Source organism: Mesoplodon densirostris, chromosome 14 (genome assembly GCF_025265405.1).
Source record: "Mesoplodon densirostris isolate mMesDen1 chromosome 14, mMesDen1 primary haplotype, whole genome shotgun sequence".
Lineage (NCBI taxonomy): Eukaryota > Metazoa > Chordata > Mammalia > Artiodactyla > Ziphiidae > Mesoplodon > Mesoplodon densirostris.
Genome location: NC_082674.1, coordinates 30,734,552 through 30,752,928, shown reverse-complemented (window position 1 = coordinate 30,752,928; position 18,377 = coordinate 30,734,552). Strand labels below are relative to the sequence as shown.

The window sequence follows — 18,377 nt, the reverse complement described above, 5'->3', positions numbered from 1 at the left end:
TTTTTGGGCAAACGAAAAGTTCACACCGCTGCTTCCAGGAAAGCCGCCAGCTACTGCGCCAAGGCCGTCGGGGCGCTCCGGGGCCGCCTCGCGTGACCACCCGCGCGCGCGGCGACCCAAGTTGGAGTCCGAGAGGCTTGGACTGTCCCGGCGCGCCCCGCCCGCCGCAAGCCCCGCCCCCGTCAGGTCCCGCTGCCTCCTCCCCCACACAGACCTTAAAAAAGAGAGAAGCGGGATGGCGCGTTTTGACTCTCCCGAGTGACTGTTCAAACGGGCCACGCCTGTGCGACGCCAGCTGTCAGAGCCGTGCGGGGGGCGTGGGGGCTGGGAATTGACTCTATTCATCGACCCGCAGTCTCAATCCCCATGCAATGAGAAAACCCTGACTTTGCCGAGGCCCAGGTGCAGCGGGGCTCTGCAAAGAAGACACCTTTCTCCGCCCCATCCCAATCCAAGCGCCTCTGGCTCTGACGACGCCTAGAGACTCCAGAGTGGGCGCTAAAGTTCCCAGACCTGGCAACAGGTGTCCAGGGCGGGCCTCCGACTTCCTGGAGACACTTAGGTTGCGGTCTTGAATCCCACAAAGGCCCCAATCCGTCCTCGGAGCCGGCGCTGCTGGAAACCGCGCCGCCTTGCAGGTCAGTCTGTCGGCGGAGCCGCCTTCCTGCGGCCTCTTGTGATGGGTTCTCGCAGATCAGGGGTGACGGGGGGCGCAGGGGCCGGGGTGGTAGGCACTTAGAGGGAACTGAGCGCCACAGCCTTGATGCCCGTCGTGTTGCCCTTGAATTGCAGGAACCGTTACGCGGCTGGGGCGGGGTCGGGGGGAGTCTGGGTCACAGAGAGGTAGAAACACGACCCTTGCCTTCGCTTTTGGGGAATGGGTTTGGGATGGCAAGAGGCGGCTTCTCCAGTGAGCTAGCCCTGACCTGACCTACGCACGACCCCCTCCCTACCCAACAGTGCACGGTAGCCCGAGGCCGGGGGTAGGGGCGTAGGGCGCCCGCTCCTTTCTCTGCCTACCTGAGTGTCACGCCTTCGCCCTTCTCTCCTCAGCATGGCCACCAGCCTCAGCCCGGACGATCATCTGCCGCCTATCCCTCTGTCGGCCCAGCAGACCATGCTCCTGTTGCTGCTCTCCGTGCTGGCCGCGGTGCACGTGGGCCAGTGGCTGTTGAGGCAGCGGCGGCGGCAGCCGGGGTCCGCGCCCCCGGGTCCCTTCGCTTGGCCGCTGATCGGAAATGCGGCGTCAATGGGCCCGGCACCTCACGTCTCGTTCGCACGCCTGGCGCGGCGCTACGGCGACGTCTTCCAGATCCGCCTGGGCAGCTGCCGGGTGGTGGTGCTGAACGGCGAGCGCGCCATCCGCCAGGCCCTGGTGCAGCAGGGCGCCGCTTTCGCCGACCGGCCGCCCTTCGCCTCTTTCCGCGTGGTGTCTGGTGGCCGCAGCCTGGCTTTCGGCCAGTATTCGGAGAGCTGGAAGGCGCAGCGGCGCGCGACGCACAGCACGATGCGAGCCTTCTCCACGCGTCAGCCGCGCGGTCGCCGGGTGCTCGAGGACCACGTGCTGGGCGAGGCGCGGGAGTTGGTGGAGCTGCTGGTGCGCGGCAGCGCGGGCGGCGCCTTTCTCGACCCGCGGCCGCTGACCGTGGTGGCCGTGGCCAACGTCATGAGCGCCGTGTGCTTCGGCTGCCGCTACAGCCACGACGACGCCGAGTTCCGAGAGCTGCTCAGCCACAACGAGGAGTTCGGGCGCACGGTGGGCGCGGGCAGCCTGGTGGACGTGCTGCCCTGGCTGCAGCGCTTCCCCAACCCCGTGCGCACTGCCTTCCGTGAATTCGAGACGCTCAATCGCAACTTCAGCAGCTTCGTCCTAGACAAGTTCCTGAAGCACCGTGAAAGCTTTCGGCCCGGGGCCGCCCCCCGCGACATGATGGACGCCTTCATGCTCTCGGCGGGAAAGGAAGCTGCCGCGGGCTCTGGCGACGGCGGCGCGCGGCTGGACGAAGCGTACGTGCCGGCCACCGTCACAGACATCTTCGGCGCCAGCCAGGATACTCTCTCCACCGGGCTGCAGTGGCTGCTCGTCCTCTTCACCAGGTAAAGCCTCCAGGAGGCTTGGGATGGCCTTCCTCCCCTCCTCTGTAAAAGGCAGAGTGGAATTAGAGTATGCTGAGGTCGCGACTAGCGCGCAGGGAGGGTTTGGGGTTTCGCTCAAGGTCCCAACCTCCCAAATCTGAGACCGCGTCCAGAAAGCGCGACTCTGGAAGGCACGGTGCTGGCCGAGATGGGCGCGCACGCACGCCCCACCCAGCGGCGCCCGGAGAGCTCCGCATCTCTGATCTTGTCGCTACCCGCTCCGAGTGGGGACAAATTTGTGTGAAACCCCTTGGAAAAGCAAGATTTGCTTTTAAGTGGCCAATGATCATCCCCGATCTCCCGCACTGACACAGGAGACGCAAATTTGGAACGGTTCCGAAGGAAAGGGCAGCGCAGTTAAAAAAAAAAAAAAAAGTTAAATAAACACAGCAACCTAATCGGCTCGGCCAGTCTTCAGCGCGGATCGGAAGCCGCCCGGTCCTGGAGCCAAAAGCCAGCAGCTCGTCAGGGCTTTGTACCCCGGCTAAGGTAGCGATTGGCGGTCGGGCCTCACGGACGGCTAATCCGAAACTTTAGGAAAGCGGCCAGAAACCAGCGGATTGTGCTGGGTTTCTAAAGCCGCCGCGCTAGAAGTGTCAGTGTAAAGAATGGGAGAAGCAGTAACTTTACCGAACGCAGAGCGGCATCTAGAAAGGGAAACTGGGTATCCGGGAGACACCTGCAGCCCTCTAGGATCCTTGGGCTCGGCTCGGTTAGTTGGACCCCAGTCGCGGACCTCTGCTAAATTTGTACACGCACGAATTAAACGAGTCCCCGGTATCCCCAGACTGAGCAAATAAAAAATAAATTTTACATAGGACATAGTTATATTAAAAGATTAGCCGTTGTTTATCTGAAATTCACGTCTAACTGGGCAGCCTGTATTTTATCTGACAACCTTACCCCAGGGGCAAACGTCTCATTCAAGGCAACTCTTGATTGCCTTGAGAGACCAGAAATCCTGGTTGTGCAATTTCTTGGCGCACAGGTAAGCGCTAGGAGAAGCTGAATTTGCTGGCCCCCTAGAAACTGGAAGGTAAAAACAACTTCTTTTGTTGTTAGAATCCACTGCATTAGAATCCTATATTTCCTATGTACTGTACAAACTGCTTTTCACAAATCCTTCTTTTTCTTTCTTTCTTTATTTTTGGTATATTTAAAATCACTTTTCAGTATTAATATCATGGAAACACATATGGGGGAGGGGCAGAAATCGAATAAAGAGAAGTCAGTAATAACAGGTCAGGAAGAAGACAGTTCCAGAATGGATCAATAAGTCCTTTGCATCCCCAGATAAGCATGTTATCTTTTGAAACAGCCTTTCTTTTTTTCTTTTCTTTTTTTCACTAGAAACCGAATTGTAAATCGTTCTCCAGGTACTCCAATTGGGCAGCAAAAAGAAGTAAAACAATTTTGGGATCACTTTCAATTCGGTCTAGCTAATGAGTCCTTTTTTCTTCTTTTTAGTGAAAAAATACGACAGGGGTTGACAAATTACATTACCTGTTTTTGTATGTAAGTCTTATGGAAATACAGCTATGCCCATTCATTCATGTATGGTCTATGGCTGCTTTCACACTACAGCACAAGGCAGAGTTGGATAGTTCGGAGGCAGAGGGTTTGATCCACAAATCCTAAAATATATACTATCTGGCCCTTTATGAAAAAGTTTGCAGACCCCTCAAGTATGAAGCTAAAGAAGCAATTTTTTAAATCACCCATAATTTCACCACATGTGTGCTTAATTTTTTTTTCAGATTCGCAAGAATTATTTACAAATTTTTTGACTTCTGACATTTCCACTTACTGTAGTGGACATTTCCCTGTCTTTTAAACTTGATTTTAGTAATTTTTTATGGCTACATAACATTTTGCCATAGTAACGGATTGTTATATACAATCATTGATTGCATTTTTAAAATTTCAGCTATTGTGGTTATGTTTTTGTACCTGCTAAGTTATTTCCTGAAAATACATTTCTAGGTCACTGGGTTTTAAAAGGGTGGGGAGGAGTTACCCTTATAGATCTTGCTTTGTTTTCCAAAAGGATTGTACTAGTTTTATTGGCAACAGTGAATAAGTATTACAGTCTGTACCGTAATCTCGTGAACATTGGGGATTTGCTTTTAAATTTAGAAGATATGCAGCTTTATCTCTCGGGATACCAATTATCTTTGTATAAAATGAGAACAGTGTGTCTGCTGGAATTGTCTAGGGAGATGAGGAGAAAAGAACTCACTTTGAGGGTTACATTTTAATTTTTGTGGACCCCCGTGCTTTTGCCTTTGTAGACATCTTACTCAATAAAAAATTTTTAAATTAAATTTTATGACTACATTGGTATAAATATTAATATATTAAAATTATATATTGAAACATTCTCATTGACCTAAAAGTTTATTTTCTTCTGATTTTAAAAGAAATGAATTTTCATGAGTCCCTCAAAAGTGCTGTGGGTCCTAGGCACTGTCCCTGCTGTGCCCAATGGAGAAGTCAACCTTATCCATTGTTGTGCTTTTTCAGGCTGAGAAAACTTAGGCCTTTTTTTGACTTATGATGGGAAGGAGAGCGTGAGCCATGGGAGACTTATTACAGGAAATATAACAAACTCCATCTTGTAATGCAGTGATAAATTAGGAAACCATTTTAGCTTTTTTTTTTTTTGCTGGAAATCTTAATTCAGTTTCTGATTCAGATAGCCAGTTTAAAGAACAGTGGTATTAAAATAAATTGTAATGGGCTTTCTAGATGAAAGAAGAATTAGTGTTCCTGACTTATTTTCTCTCTCTGCATTAAAAACCAAACAGGTATCCGGAAGTGCAGGCTCGGGTACAGGCAGAACTGGATCAAGTGGTGGGTAGGGACCGGCTGCCCTGCCTGGACGACCAACCGCACCTGCCCTACGTCATGGCCTTTCTTTATGAAGCCATGCGCTTCTCCAGCTTTGTGCCCGTCACCATTCCTCACGCCACCATGGCCAACGCTTCTGTCTTGGGCTACCACATCCCCAAGGACACGGTGGTTTTTGTTAACCAGTGGTCCGTGAATCATGACCCAGTGAAATGGTCTAACCCAGAAGACTTTGATCCAGCCCGATTCTTGGACAAGGATGGCTTCATCAATAAGGACCTGGCCAGCAGTGTGATGATTTTTTCAATGGGCAAACGGCGGTGCATCGGGGAAGAGCTTTCCAAGATGCAGCTGTTTCTCTTCATCTCCATCCTGGCTCATGAGTGCAATTTCAGGGCTAATCCAGACGAGCCTTCGAAAATGGATTTTAATTACGGCCTGACCATTAAACCCAAGTCATTTAAAATCAATGTCACTCTCAGAGAGTCCATGGAGCTCCTTGATAGTGCTGTCCAAAAGTTACAAGCTGAGGAAGACTGCCAGTGAGAAGCCAGAGGCAAGCAGAAATTTTATAAGTACACAAGTCTTGGGGGATGGAGAGTAAAATTAAGGGTTTTTTTTTTCCCTAGCCCCTCTGTGCCACTTTCTCAATTAGCCTCTAAAGTGAGTGTAAACCAACTGACCCGCAGATGATGTGCTTTGTACACATGTCCTCAGAATGGCACCTCATGAGCAGTGGGGCTGTGTAGGAGCTCCAGGAGATATTTTGAGTCAAAGAATTAAAGGACCCAAAGAATTTTTATACATGTATTGAATGTTGGTAATAATAATTTCTTGAAGGAGCATTCTTTGGAGTTAAAACACACATGTGCATATATACAGAACTACCTAGTAAAGAGGCATTTTAGTAACCATGCCTCATCGGGTGGGATCCAAGATTGATGTTCTGTGTGCTGAAGTCTGCTCCATCGAAAACCATATTAAGCAAAGTTTCAGGAAATATTGTTGAATATGCAAAGGCAAATAATTTCAGTGTAAGACATGTGATTTGGGGTGATAAGGGAAAAAGTAAAGACCAGAAATTCCCTTCTCGCCTTTTCAATAAAATAGCTTAGTTAGGCTCTAATATCTATGGATGGATTTATCTTTTTGCCAACTGATGTGCTTCCTGTTACTTTTCTGGATGAGTCATAAAGTTATTTGCTTGGAAAGAAATTAATAGCAGTTGATTTAGTGGGTTTCAGTGATTTCATGAATTTTAAAGTGTAAATTTTTAAATTGTAAAAAATTCCAAGCTGAAGTCATACTGCTCTTGGTTGCCAAAGTACAGAATTTCAATCATGAGAAAAAAAAATTTACCAGCTTAGCTAAGCTTTAAGTTGTGTGATTGTAATGTACTGACTTCAGTAAATCTCATAGGTTAAAAAGTCACCAAGTAGTGTTCAATATGGGTACATATATTACATAATTATTCAGAAACAATATGTATTAGTTATTTTATTATTAAACAGTTAGTATTAATTATTTTGGTCAAGAAAGTGTTGAAAAGTGTCTTTTATAATGTCATAGCAAATAGAAAAGTACAACTAATTTAACCAATTTTCAAATACATGGTATGAACTTGATTAAATCAACTGTTTTTGACATCATGGAAACCAAGTTGAAGCGAAGTCTCTTCTCTCATCCAAAATTTGAATGAAAAATCTCAAAATTAGATCTGCAAGATGTGTTCCTTATCACTTTACAACATGCTTATTAAAATTATATTCACAATACAGAATCTTTTTTTCAAAGTGATCTAGTTAATATGTTTTAATTCCAAACTCTTGACGTGCTTAAATTTTAATTTTATTTTAAAGCCATTCTGATTATTGAGTTCTAGGAAGTTACTGGAAATCTGACCATTAGCCTGTGAAAGGCAGAGAGATCGAAGCTGTGTCTGCCTGGGGAATAATGAAAAAATGCAATGAATGATCTGGATGTTCTTTATTAAATAACAAGGGGGAAAATTCCCATTATAATGGACCTAGTTTCTCTTTTAAATGATTTTCAAAAAATAGCATTGGTGTTTGTGTTTTGGAAAGTCAGAATCAGTCTTGGGAGGTTGTTTGGAGGATTGCATTGCATTTCAGTGGAGCCAGTCAGATCAGCTGTGCTATTTAAGATGGCCAACCCAGCGAGCAGTCACTTTGTTAACTGTGAAACATAAAGCTTGAACAAAATAGATATGTTCAGTTTATGTAAATAACCTGAAAACCTTTTTTAAAAAGTGATGGAAGATTGACAATGTACAAAGTGAAGTTTGGAGTTTTAAGTTTTTTGCTCGCAAACGTCCAAAAGAAGTTGTGCAGTGTCCTAAAAGCTTACTGCTTGTTACATTTCATTAAGCTTTTAGGAAACTTTTTATCAAAATTATAAAGGGAGGAGTGTATGATGGTTGTAGGGTCTGGTAAGAGAAAGGAGTGGAAAAGAAAAAGAAAAGGAAGAAAGTTGGTTAGACATTCTCCTACTCCTTCAAAATTAATTAGTTTGAAGGATGAATATTTAGAAGAAAGATGTTCCACGTGCCAGTGTTGAATCCCAAATAGATTTTTAAAAATCTACAACATAGCAACTCTATTTTATAATTTGGAATTTTTATTAATAAAAATTTTATATAATTTTAATTAATAAAATCTCACAGCTGTACCTCTTGAATATGAAAACACTGTGCCAGTATTTTTAAAGGCACTAAAGTCAACTGTGGAAATCAGGCTTACCCAATACATTTCGATCTGGGGGGTACTGGCTATTCCAAAACATTGTTACCCACCCTTCCCTGCACCCCACCCCCTGCAGGGCTGAGACAGTAATTTGGGGCTGCCCTAGCCTGCTTACTCTGAGAGATGGTGTGGCAGCAAAAGTAATCATGTACCAATCTGGATGCCTGCTTAAGTCAACCGGGTCCAAATGTGCTGTAGCCGTTTTTTATGTCCGTAGGCTCGGTTCATCTGGCACTTTCGGCAGTGGGCTGAGGTAGAAGAAAGTAAGGTGGGAGATTTCCTGGTTTATTTAATATGTTTGTAACCCAGTTAAAGGAAGGAAAGCAAAACCAAAAACAAACAAATAAAAATAACCAAATTTGGGGGCTACCATAATCAGGTTACTAGCTTGATCAGAAAATCTAATATTATTTCTGCCAGAGAAAGAATGTATTTGCTGGTCACCATTTGACTCAGAACATCTAATCCAGGTTATTACAATAGTTAAAGTATATTGTTTATTAAATGCTTCATTTATATATTAAAGCTTTGACTTTGTAAGCAATCTGCTTTTTTTCCAAAACAAGAGGAAGATGTCTCAGGTTTGTTTTGTGGATTATCTAAAAGCTTTCATGTCTCAGAACTTAGCCTTTACCTGTGAAATGCTATTATGGCCTTAATATTTTCATATCACATCTATATTAGATCAAATAGTTGCACAGCATTATGTATTAATTTGTATGTTTTTTAGCTATGACACAACTGTGTAATACAAAGGTATACTTTAGTAGATGTTTATAATTCAAGGATAACTTCTTATTTAACCTTTTCTTGTTTTTGTATTTTATCATGCATGCTTTCCATCTGTACATAGCAACTGTAATACATAGTTGTAACCAAAATAGATTTGGGGGACACAGCATTAATATGTGGTTTTTACTGTTTGATATACCAAATTTAAAAAATTCAACACCTGTAATTACCTGTAATAGGACACCATTACCAAAATAATAAAAATACTTTCACAATCTTGTTAGGAAGTTTTACTTTATGTTATAGCAAATACAGTCTAATGTATTTATTTATTTCAACTACTATTTATAAGTGCTTGACTTAAAATGTTGCATTGTAAATATTTTCTTTGGCCATTCTACATTTTAGGCAGCTTGCTTTTTTCTTTTAAATAGGCTTTCAACATCCAGTCTCCTACCAAATTCTTGATTTCTCCTTATTTTTTTAAATTGAAATACAGTTGACTTACAATATTATATTAGTTTTAGGTCTACAGCGTAGTACATAGATTCAATATTTTTATAGATTATGCTCCATTTAAAGTTATTACAAAATAATAGCTATATTCCCTGTGTTGTACAATATATCCTTGTAGCTTATTTATTTTATACATAGTGGTTTGTACCTCTTAATCCCCTACCCCTGTTTTGCCTTTCCCCCCTTCCTTCTCCCCACTGGTAGCCACTAGTTTGTTCTCTATATCTGTGAGTCTGTTTCTGTTTTGTTATATACATTCACTTGTTTTATTTTTTAGATTCCACATATAAGTGGTAACATTTTTGAATTTAACTCAGAAGTTAAATTTCAATGGCAAACACCTGGCAAAGTGGCAATTAATTTCTAATTTTGAGAGATTGAATAGATTGAGATTTTAAGATTCTGACCTTATATTTCTGTTTCATCTAAAAAATGCAGGACATATTTTTCCCCCTCAGCAGCACACCAGTCCTTTTCCTTGAGCATTTCATTCATTCGTTTTTTTTCTTTTGACAGGAAAGCTTTTGTTTTTAATTTGGTTGGTAAACATTTATTCATTCATTTTGTAAGGGACGTGTGCCTTAATTAATAAGTGCCATTAATGTCCAATAAGATAGAATGGATTAGAGTATTCTTTAATATACTATGTGGAAATATTTTTCTGCTGACATTTTTAACCTGGTAAAAGACTTGACTTCCCAGAGCCCCTGCTGGCACTCCCAAGCTTTCACTGCCCCACCCTCACAGATGGCAGGGCCGTGCAGTAATTTGGGGCTGCCCCTTATTTCTTCCAGAGTTTAGCTCCCATTATTGTGAAATCAGGAAAAGTAATTGTAAAGCATAATTGCACACAGTGTCATTGATCCTTTGACTTGAGAGCATCATTTTGGAAGCCGAAAGATATAGTTAGGAATTGGTTTAAGAGAATACTCACTTGTTTTCCAGATGTACTAACTTAGGATCTTGGAAATGGTCATAAAGGTTCAGGATGAGTGAAATAAATATTTTCGTAGGAAAAATATTTTTTAACAAAATTGTAATTGGGGTCAGGTGTTTGCAAAAATGTCAAGCAGAGTTGAATTCCACCCAATCAATCTGGTAGAATATAAGACTAGAATGCAGGGTGGGGAATGAATGCAGCTTTGGACATAAAACAGGCTTAAGTGTTGCAAACTCACAGAGATTGTTTCTATAACCTCAAAATCAGTCAGTTTTCCTGCACAAGTGCTGCAGAAGTTTTGGCCGTTAACTTGCCCTTATTTTGGTTTAGTGACTCACATACTCTCTGCCCTCAAGTTTTGATCTATTAGTTATAATTCTCTGAGAAGGGAGGAGAAAGAAAAGAAATTAATCTATTCAAATATATTTGGAAGCAATTATTTTTAATGGGAAAGATTGGAGGGAAATAATCTAGTTTAAACAGGTAGGGGCAAGCTATGGGTAAACGACAGCTTTGTTTATAGCTCCTTTATTCACTCACACACAGGCTATGTGGTCTAAAGTAACACTTTTCAACAGGGGCCAAGTATGAGGGGAAGAAATGAAACTCAGATATGTTTTAAACTAATACTATGTTTCATCACCCTGCTAAGCACGTGAACGCATCATCACACAACAGTCCCGTGAGGGAGGCAGTAATGTCACAGGCCAAAATTCTACGTTGAAAAGTGTCAGTGTCTGGATGTTCCCTGGAGATGAACTGGCTCCAAAGCCTGCTGTCTTTGGACTAGAGAGCTTGTCACTTACCAACCTGCCCATGTTTGGGTATACAGGCTAGTCCGTCTGTTTTTCAATTCCTGTGATCCCTGGAGTTTCACCAGCAGTGCCCCTGCTTTGTCTCGGCCACATGCCACAATGACAGTGTGAAGTGCCAGGAAGACTCACAATACTCCTTCCTTCTGAGAGAAGCATCCTCAAGCAAGAACAAAAGAAGGGTGTGTGTGTCATGCTTTGTTTCATAATGTTAAAACTTCTCTCCCATAATCTGTGAGCCAGGAATTTTTGCCTGAAGGCCATCCATAGGTTGGACCAGATGCCTGATTTGAGAACCCTCTCTGATAGGAGTGGAGGAGTGCACCACACTGGATATTGGCTCCTGTGACTAATCAGAACCTTTCCTGCTCTCAGAGACCTTGAATAGGATTAAATAGGATGCCCTCTGGCCAGAGAGAGAGAGTGCGCAAAACCAAGGCATGAATGAGACAGGTGTGTTGACGGGAAGCCTAGCTTTGAAAACAGTGTGACTGGAGCTACTGGAACTGGTCTCGGACCACTTGAGATCCCTTTAGGTGATAGAAAGGCTACATAAGCTAACTAAATATATTATGTTAAATAAACAACACACTATGACACAAATTACGCAATATTCCAGCACACACCTAACAGCCCTGAGAGCCCTGCCGGTCAGGGGTTCGGAGTCGCTCCACCAGCCTGAAAAATCTTCCAGCTTCTTTAAAAGATTTTTAATTCTGCTTTTATTACTATTTGCCTACTTTTGTTTCTTTCCCTCTCCATCTCAATACCGCCTAATGTGTACTTTTTTTTGGATGCGTTCCAACGAAATGTGTATGATTGTTTTGTATACATGTTTTTTTTTAATTTTATTTATTTTTGGCTGCTTTGGGTCTTGGCTGCTGCGCGCGTGCTTTCCTTAGTTGTGGCGAGCGGGGGCTACTCTTTGTTGTGGTGCCCCCGCCCTCCGCTGCTAGCCTCCAGTAGGCACCTGGGGTCTTCCACGGTCCTTCCCAGCAATCACCCTTTCAGTTTAAGCCTCTGCAGTTCCCACAGCCCTCAAGCAGATCCAGTTGGCACTCTGCTTTCCTAGCACTTGGCATTGACATCGAGGGAGAAAGTGGGGAAACACAGGCTGGATAAGGAAGTGAGAGAATAAGGCTGAATTTTCACTGTCGTGTTTTCCAGTGTGGTTTCCAGAAACTTATTGCAGTAAAAAGCAGGGTGAGCCTGTCTGCCACTTAGTTTGAATTCCTAACTTCAAGCGATGGTTCTGGAAACTGCTATGGAAGCTTGGTTAATATAAACCAATAACAACAAAAAACTGTTCTCCTTCCTCATTGCCCCACCAGGCTCTTTTTGTGTGTGACAGCGTGCCAGGCAGTTCAGCTCATGATACAGACTTGCCGTTTGGCTCTGCAGAGTTTAGTACCTTTTTCACTTTCTTTGCCCAAACTTCCCATCACCTCCCTGTAGTCAGAGCTCAGGTTTCATCTTAATAAAGCCTGTCTGGAACTCTCTGCTTCATACTCAGCCTGGCCCCTTCCCCAGTCACTCGCAACTCCCTTACGTCGCTCTACGTCTTCTGTTTTTCCTTTTCATAGGACTTATCTCCTGTTAATATAACATAAAGTTAATCTTTTAATTTCATTCATGGTTCATGGTTCATTGTCTCTCTTCACGAGATCCCACTTCCCAGGGTGTCAATGCGGCAGGGGTGGGCATCTTTATGTTGCTTGGCAAGTGGAATATCCAATCATCCTGCTGCACTTCCTACCCAACATCCCCAACAAATGATTTGCACTGTATTTTAAATTCAGATGGTGTGATCACTGCCTAAATAATCCACTCACAAAAAGAAATTACTTATTGTCCTATAGACTGGAGCTACCCGATAAGGTAGCCATTAGTCACGTGTGGCAATTTAAATTTAAATTAAATAAGATTAAATAAAATTAAAAGTTCAGTTCCTCACTTACACCAGCCGTATTTCTGGAGCTCAGTAGCCACATGTGGCTAGTGGCTACTGTTGTGGACAGTGCAGATGAAAAACACTTTCATCAGAGCAGAAAGTTCTATTGGACAGCACTGCTATAGATGAATCAATTTGTCAACTTAATGGATTTTTACTTTTACTCAATATTTAGTATCTACACTGAGTAAGGCACCGTGATAGCTATGCAGGGAAGATTCAGAAACCTTGCTTCCTTCAGCAAATGGGTCTGAAGATAAATATAATATGAAGATACATATCAAGAGCCTTGAGAAGAGACGGATAAAGTGCTGCAGAAATTCAAAGGAGGGAGAGATTTGTATTTTCCAGTTCAAGGGAGAAAATCAAGGAAAGCTTCTTGGAGGAGGTGAGTCTGAAACAGAAAAGTGCCTATAACCTCAGTTCTGAAGCACAACACACTCAACACCTCAAGACAGCTAAAGGAGAGAACCTGTACCAAGTAATAGTCTGGTGGAAAAGTTAACTCCCAACAAGGAGATTAACGGCTATGGTTCCATGGCTTTGGAGTTCTCCTTTTACTTCTCACTCACCTTCACTTTGGGACAACTAGTCCCCACATCTGCAGAAATACAGACTTCTGGTCCTGACATCCTCTGCTTGTGCAGAGCTGAGAAAAGCTGGTGGGGCTACCCAAATTTCGATGGTTGCCTCTCTAATCCTTCCCTTCTGTCTGGAAATTCCAATCCAAAGAGGATCTTCTCCTAATGCTGTTTATCCTTGTAGGACAAAGCTTGACATCTTCACCTAAAGAGTTATATTAAGGGATGATGAATGATGGAATGTGAATTTCAGACACCTGAGATTCTCCACCTGGGCTCACGTATCCCTTCCCCTGAGCCCATAGGGGCTGACTCATATTAACCTGACCTTCACCCATAGTTGAAGAACCCAGTACTCTCAGTGGAAAATAAACTCAGGTCGAAGAAACAACGCACATGAGGAGCACAGTTATTTTCATAGAAAGACATTAAATTGCTGAGAGCTAGTGTGGCTTTCCAGTGCCACCAATACAAGTTCAGTATCTTTTGAGCGTTTGTTCTGATGCTGTTCAGATAGTCTCAGTGGGCTCTACTGGCCACTGGTCATCTTGGTAGACGACTCTTCCATGGTCCACAGCAGAGATCAGCAAACTATGGCCCATGGGCCAAATCTGGCCCACTGCCTGTTTTTGTGCAGCTATGTGAGCTATGAATGGTTTCTACATTTTTTTTAATGGTTGGCAAAAATCAGTAGACATATTTTGTGATACATGAACATTTTATGATATTCAAATTTCAGTATCGAGAAATAAAGTTATGTAGGAGCACAACCACATTTATTTATTTACTTAGTGTCTATGGGGCTTTCCTGTTACAATGGCAGAGCTGAGCAGTTGTGACAGAGACCACATGGCCTGCAAAATGGAAAATATTTACTATCTGGCCCTTCATAAGAAAAGTTTGCTAACCCTGGTCTGTACCCTCAGCTTCTCAAGGCACTGACTAATAATGACAATAATCTCCTCATGCTTCTCCAGCACTCGTGGTTGACAAAGCCCTTCCCCATGTCCCTTCCACCTCTGCCTTGAGTCCTCCTGGGCTGTGCCAGGGCCCTGGCAGGCTGACGCTGCCTCACAGAGGGACGCAAACCCACAAAACCAAAACCCTAAGTGAGGTCATTAGGAAGCAGAAACAGGTCAGAGGCATTTTTCACAAAGGCATTATTCCTGATTGTTTGAAAAATGGAGGCGTTTTCTCATAGACTAGAGGACACAGCAGTTAAATTCAGTCAAAATTCAGACCCACACAGTGTACTAACATCACTAAAACAAAATTGTAAAACAGATTGCGGCTTCAGAAGCTGAAGTCTTTGCTGAATTATTTTCTCCTTCCTGAATCATTGGGTCTCTGTAATTTTATATTGTTTGAGGGTGTGCCATAGTTTCCCAATTCTTGTACATAGCCTAAGAAAACGCAACAATCAAATAAACAAATTCATCCTCTTATATAGTCACAGGAGATACTCTGAAATGTGTTTTTGAAGAGTTCTTAAATGCAGAGCACAGTAAACCAAGTATAATTTCACGTACATTCATGTCAGCCAAATCATCACTTATTCAGCAACTGATTTATGTTTCTTAAACATTGTTAAGCACCGTCAGACTGTTAAAAAATAAAACTGTTATAAAAACAAACACATTTCCTGATTCAGAAGCATTCATTTTCTCTTTGAGGAGAAACACTCAACTCCCCTAACACAGCTTGACGGATGCTGTAACAGACATACGTGTCAAGCACCATGGGAATAAAGATTAGGACATACCTGATTCTTTTAGAGAACGTGGAGAGATGAGGATCACGAAAGGCTCCACAGAAGAGGTGCCATGTGAGCTGGGCCTAGGCGGGTGCTTAGGGGTTGACCAGAGAGACACAGAACTGGGGAGAAGGCATGAGAACATCCTGGACAAGGCACTGAGGTATGGAAGGGCGTGGCCATCTGCCTTGTTCCTGCTGGAACCCCGTGCACAGTCCAGCGCTGGCATCTCATAGCTGCTCAGTAGCTATCAGTTGCATGAATGAATATGATGTGCTTGGGGGTGGCAATAATCCAGGAAGAGCAGGGGAGTATGTGTATGGACACTCAATAACATGCTACTGGGGTACCATTTTAGGGACTAGACGAGATTGACTTTTAGTTTAATATTTCCAGTGTCTGTGGGTATATAAATGGCATTTTTTGGAGTCCTTGGAAATAGCTTGTACTCTTTCTTTAGCAGCATTGCTGAAGCTCTCTCCTGCTCTGATAGACATCGTGCACGTGTTTGACATTCCTGTGAAACCTCCAAAACTTCCCAGGACATTTAAGCTAACTGTACTGAAATACCCAACAGTTAATGATACGTCATAGTGGCCACTTGTCGTTGAATGTTTGGTCTTAGGTAAGACAGGCTGTGGCTCTTTGGCAATTGTATTTGGAAGGCATGATTTTTTTCTCTCACTGAAAAAAAGCATATCTCAATTCATGGGATAACCTTCAATCAATCACTCTCATTTATTTTTAAGGGACATTATTTGTAATTGTTGGCTCTTCGTTTTTGGTAACAAATGACTTTCAGTCTCACAATGAATTAAGATACAAGAACTGGGATTAAGAAGCACTGCTTTGAGCTACAACAGTGCCTTGACATTTGCAGATTTGGCAAGCATGGAGTTAGTGACTTGGGATCCATCCGATTTTACTGAGGCACATATTCGAATCCCGTGGATAACAAAGCCAGCGTATGGGCGTGAATCCAAAGTAGTGTTAATGTTTTCTACTTGACTTCAGAGACCCTGTAATTCTTAAGGACTGATTTTTTTTTTTAAGTCTGTAGAAAATGGACCCAGAAAAACCAGCAACTTTTGGCTATGGCAGTAAAAAGAGAAAGAAGTAGTTTGACAAAGACGGATCTTTAGGCAGGTTTGTAAATGCCTATGGAGAATCATTAAGAATATGAAGCTCACTGAAAATTTTCATATCCACTTGACTGCCTTGTAAGGAGGAAATTCAAAGTCCCACCACCATTCACAAACACCCCCAGACATATCCCTATTGTATATGAAGTGTTGACTATATCTTGAACACTCCCCCTGCAATTTTGATTTTGCATGAAAGGACTGGCAAATCAAAGATAAACATCAAACCAGACTCAGTCTAATGGCATAAATCCTGGGTTAGTGAAGCCTGAGCTAACGAGGTTTCATGCCCTCAAGTAAGTCTTAATCCTTGTCACCGGTGTTGGTGATGTCTTTCCTGAAGAGGCTGGTTCCTGGGGCCAAGCCAGCCTCACGAGGTCACGTTACAACGTTTTCTCCCCTCTCCACAACTCCGATTCTGGCATTTAGAAATCATGTGCCATTCACAACACTTTCCAGGTAATTTTTCCAGGTGGAAGGTTCTCAAAAGCAAAGGATTACCCAGGAGCCTTCTTTGTATGCTGCTTCGCTCTCTCATTTCCTTCTGATTCTCAGGCATCAACCACAGGGGGTGGCACAATTTGAGTTCCAAAGTTCAGTGAATGTCTCTTGTAGCCAGGAAGCTAGATGCAGGTCAAGAATTACTATTCAATTTTGATTTGTGATGTTTCTGTTAGAGCACATCAGGAGGTAACCATAAATAAAAACCATAGGAAAAAGTCACCCCACATTATATAAGAACTCATTTCAATTTCTTAAGCTCATGTCTTTTAAGTAATACCTTGCCTTCACAGAGTGCTCCCAACTTTTTAAGGTCTTTTTATTTTTATTGCCTGATTTTCGATTTATATAGATCTTACAGATAATAACATAAATCATCATAATTCAATAAAATTGAATGTTATTACGCCAATTCAGTCGATGAGGAGGTTAAAGTAATCACTCAGAGCCATATGCTGAAATGGTCCTTTGTTCTTTTGTTTGTTTGTTTGTTTTTGTGGGGGGGGGGTACACGGGCCTCTCACTGCTGTGGCCTCTCCTGTTGCGGAGAACAGGCTCCAGATGCACAGGCTCAGCGACCATGGCTCACGGGCCCAGCCGCTCCGCGGCATGTGGGATCTTCCCGGACTGGGGCACGAACCTGTGTCCGCTGCATCGGCAGGTGGACTCTCAACCACTGCGCCACCAGGGAAGCCCCCTTTGTTCTTACATTAAGAAATATATATGTGGAGTTCATGCAGAATCATGTTTTCTCTCAATTCCAAGTTCTTAGTGACATGACCAGGAGCTCTGTTAGAAATTGAACCATGATAGGATATCCAGGCCAGCTCTTCTGCCCAACTAAAGACTAGACTGCATCCCAGGCAGGCAGGGCATAAGTACAATGGACTTTTTAAGGCTCCACAAAAACATCTGAGGTCTGAAAATAATGTGCTGGGCTGGTTATGTTGCTGGCTTTCTCAGGAATATTCGAGGAGAATCAGAAAGGTTGAGGCTATATGAGGGGTTACATGTTAGGAGGTATATGGTAGAGGGAGGTATTTTTTCAAAGTAGGCGATACTTAGGCATGTGTGTTTGCTGGACATGATGGTCCAACAGGGAGCGAGGAAAGGGTGAGGCGGGGCAGAGGGGTCCCTCCCTGACAAGGCACTGGGGGGTGGGATGCACGGCCATGTATTAAAATTAATTGTTGTCTTCTGATTTTTGCCAACCATTGAGCGACCTCAGGCTGCCAACTCATAGCTTTGTACTTCCCCCAGAATCTTAAGTTGCAATGGATTTGGTGCTAATAAAGCCCCCTTTCCCCATCGCCTATGTGGGTTGGCCAGGGTGTAGTCCAGATGTTTCTACTTACTTGCTTCTTAGGCAGATCAGCCCCAGAGGTAGCAGCTTTCATGCACTAAGTACACGAAGTGCATGTAGTGTTAGGTTAAGAGGTTTCTCCAATCTTGGGTTCAAATCTTGTCTCTACCAGTTTGTAGAAATGTGTGGAATCAATGTAAATTAACCTCTGTAAGTGGCTGTTCCCTCATGTGTAAGATGGAGGGAATAGGCTCTCAAATTCAATGATTGGTGCGAATATTCAAGTAAATAACGCACGCAACAAGCTTAGCACCGTCTTTGGAATCAAGTAAGCATGCTGCAGACGTTAGCTTCAATAGGAATAATAGTTATTATTATTGCTAATATTAGGCACAGAG

General features: G+C 43.4%; 1 protein-coding gene across 1 annotated transcript; it reads left to right on the top strand.

Annotated features, from left to right (window-relative positions):
- Window positions 1-236: 236 nt before the first annotated feature.
- Window positions 237-8,717, top strand: LOC132502018 (cytochrome P450 1B1). Its single transcript, XM_060117803.1, has 3 exons — window positions 237-638; window positions 1,054-2,097; window positions 4,944-8,717. Exons 2-3 carry the CDS (start codon window positions 1,055-1,057, stop codon window positions 5,530-5,532), a joined length of 1,632 nt encoding a protein of 543 aa, XP_059973786.1. The 5' UTR covers window positions 237-638; window position 1,054; the 3' UTR covers window positions 5,533-8,717.
- Window positions 8,718-18,377: the final 9,660 nt, after the last annotated feature.

Bases quoted from the DNA above. Each gene is read 5' to 3' on its own strand.
- LOC132502018 (XM_060117803.1), top strand. From the start codon at position 1,055: ATGGCCACCAGCCTCAGCCCGGACGATCATCTGCCGCCTATCCCTCTG. The intron at 2,098-4,943 runs GTAAAGCCTCCA...AAAACCAAACAG, and splicing joins CTGCTCGTCCTCTTCACCAG to GTATCCGGAAGTGCAGGCTC.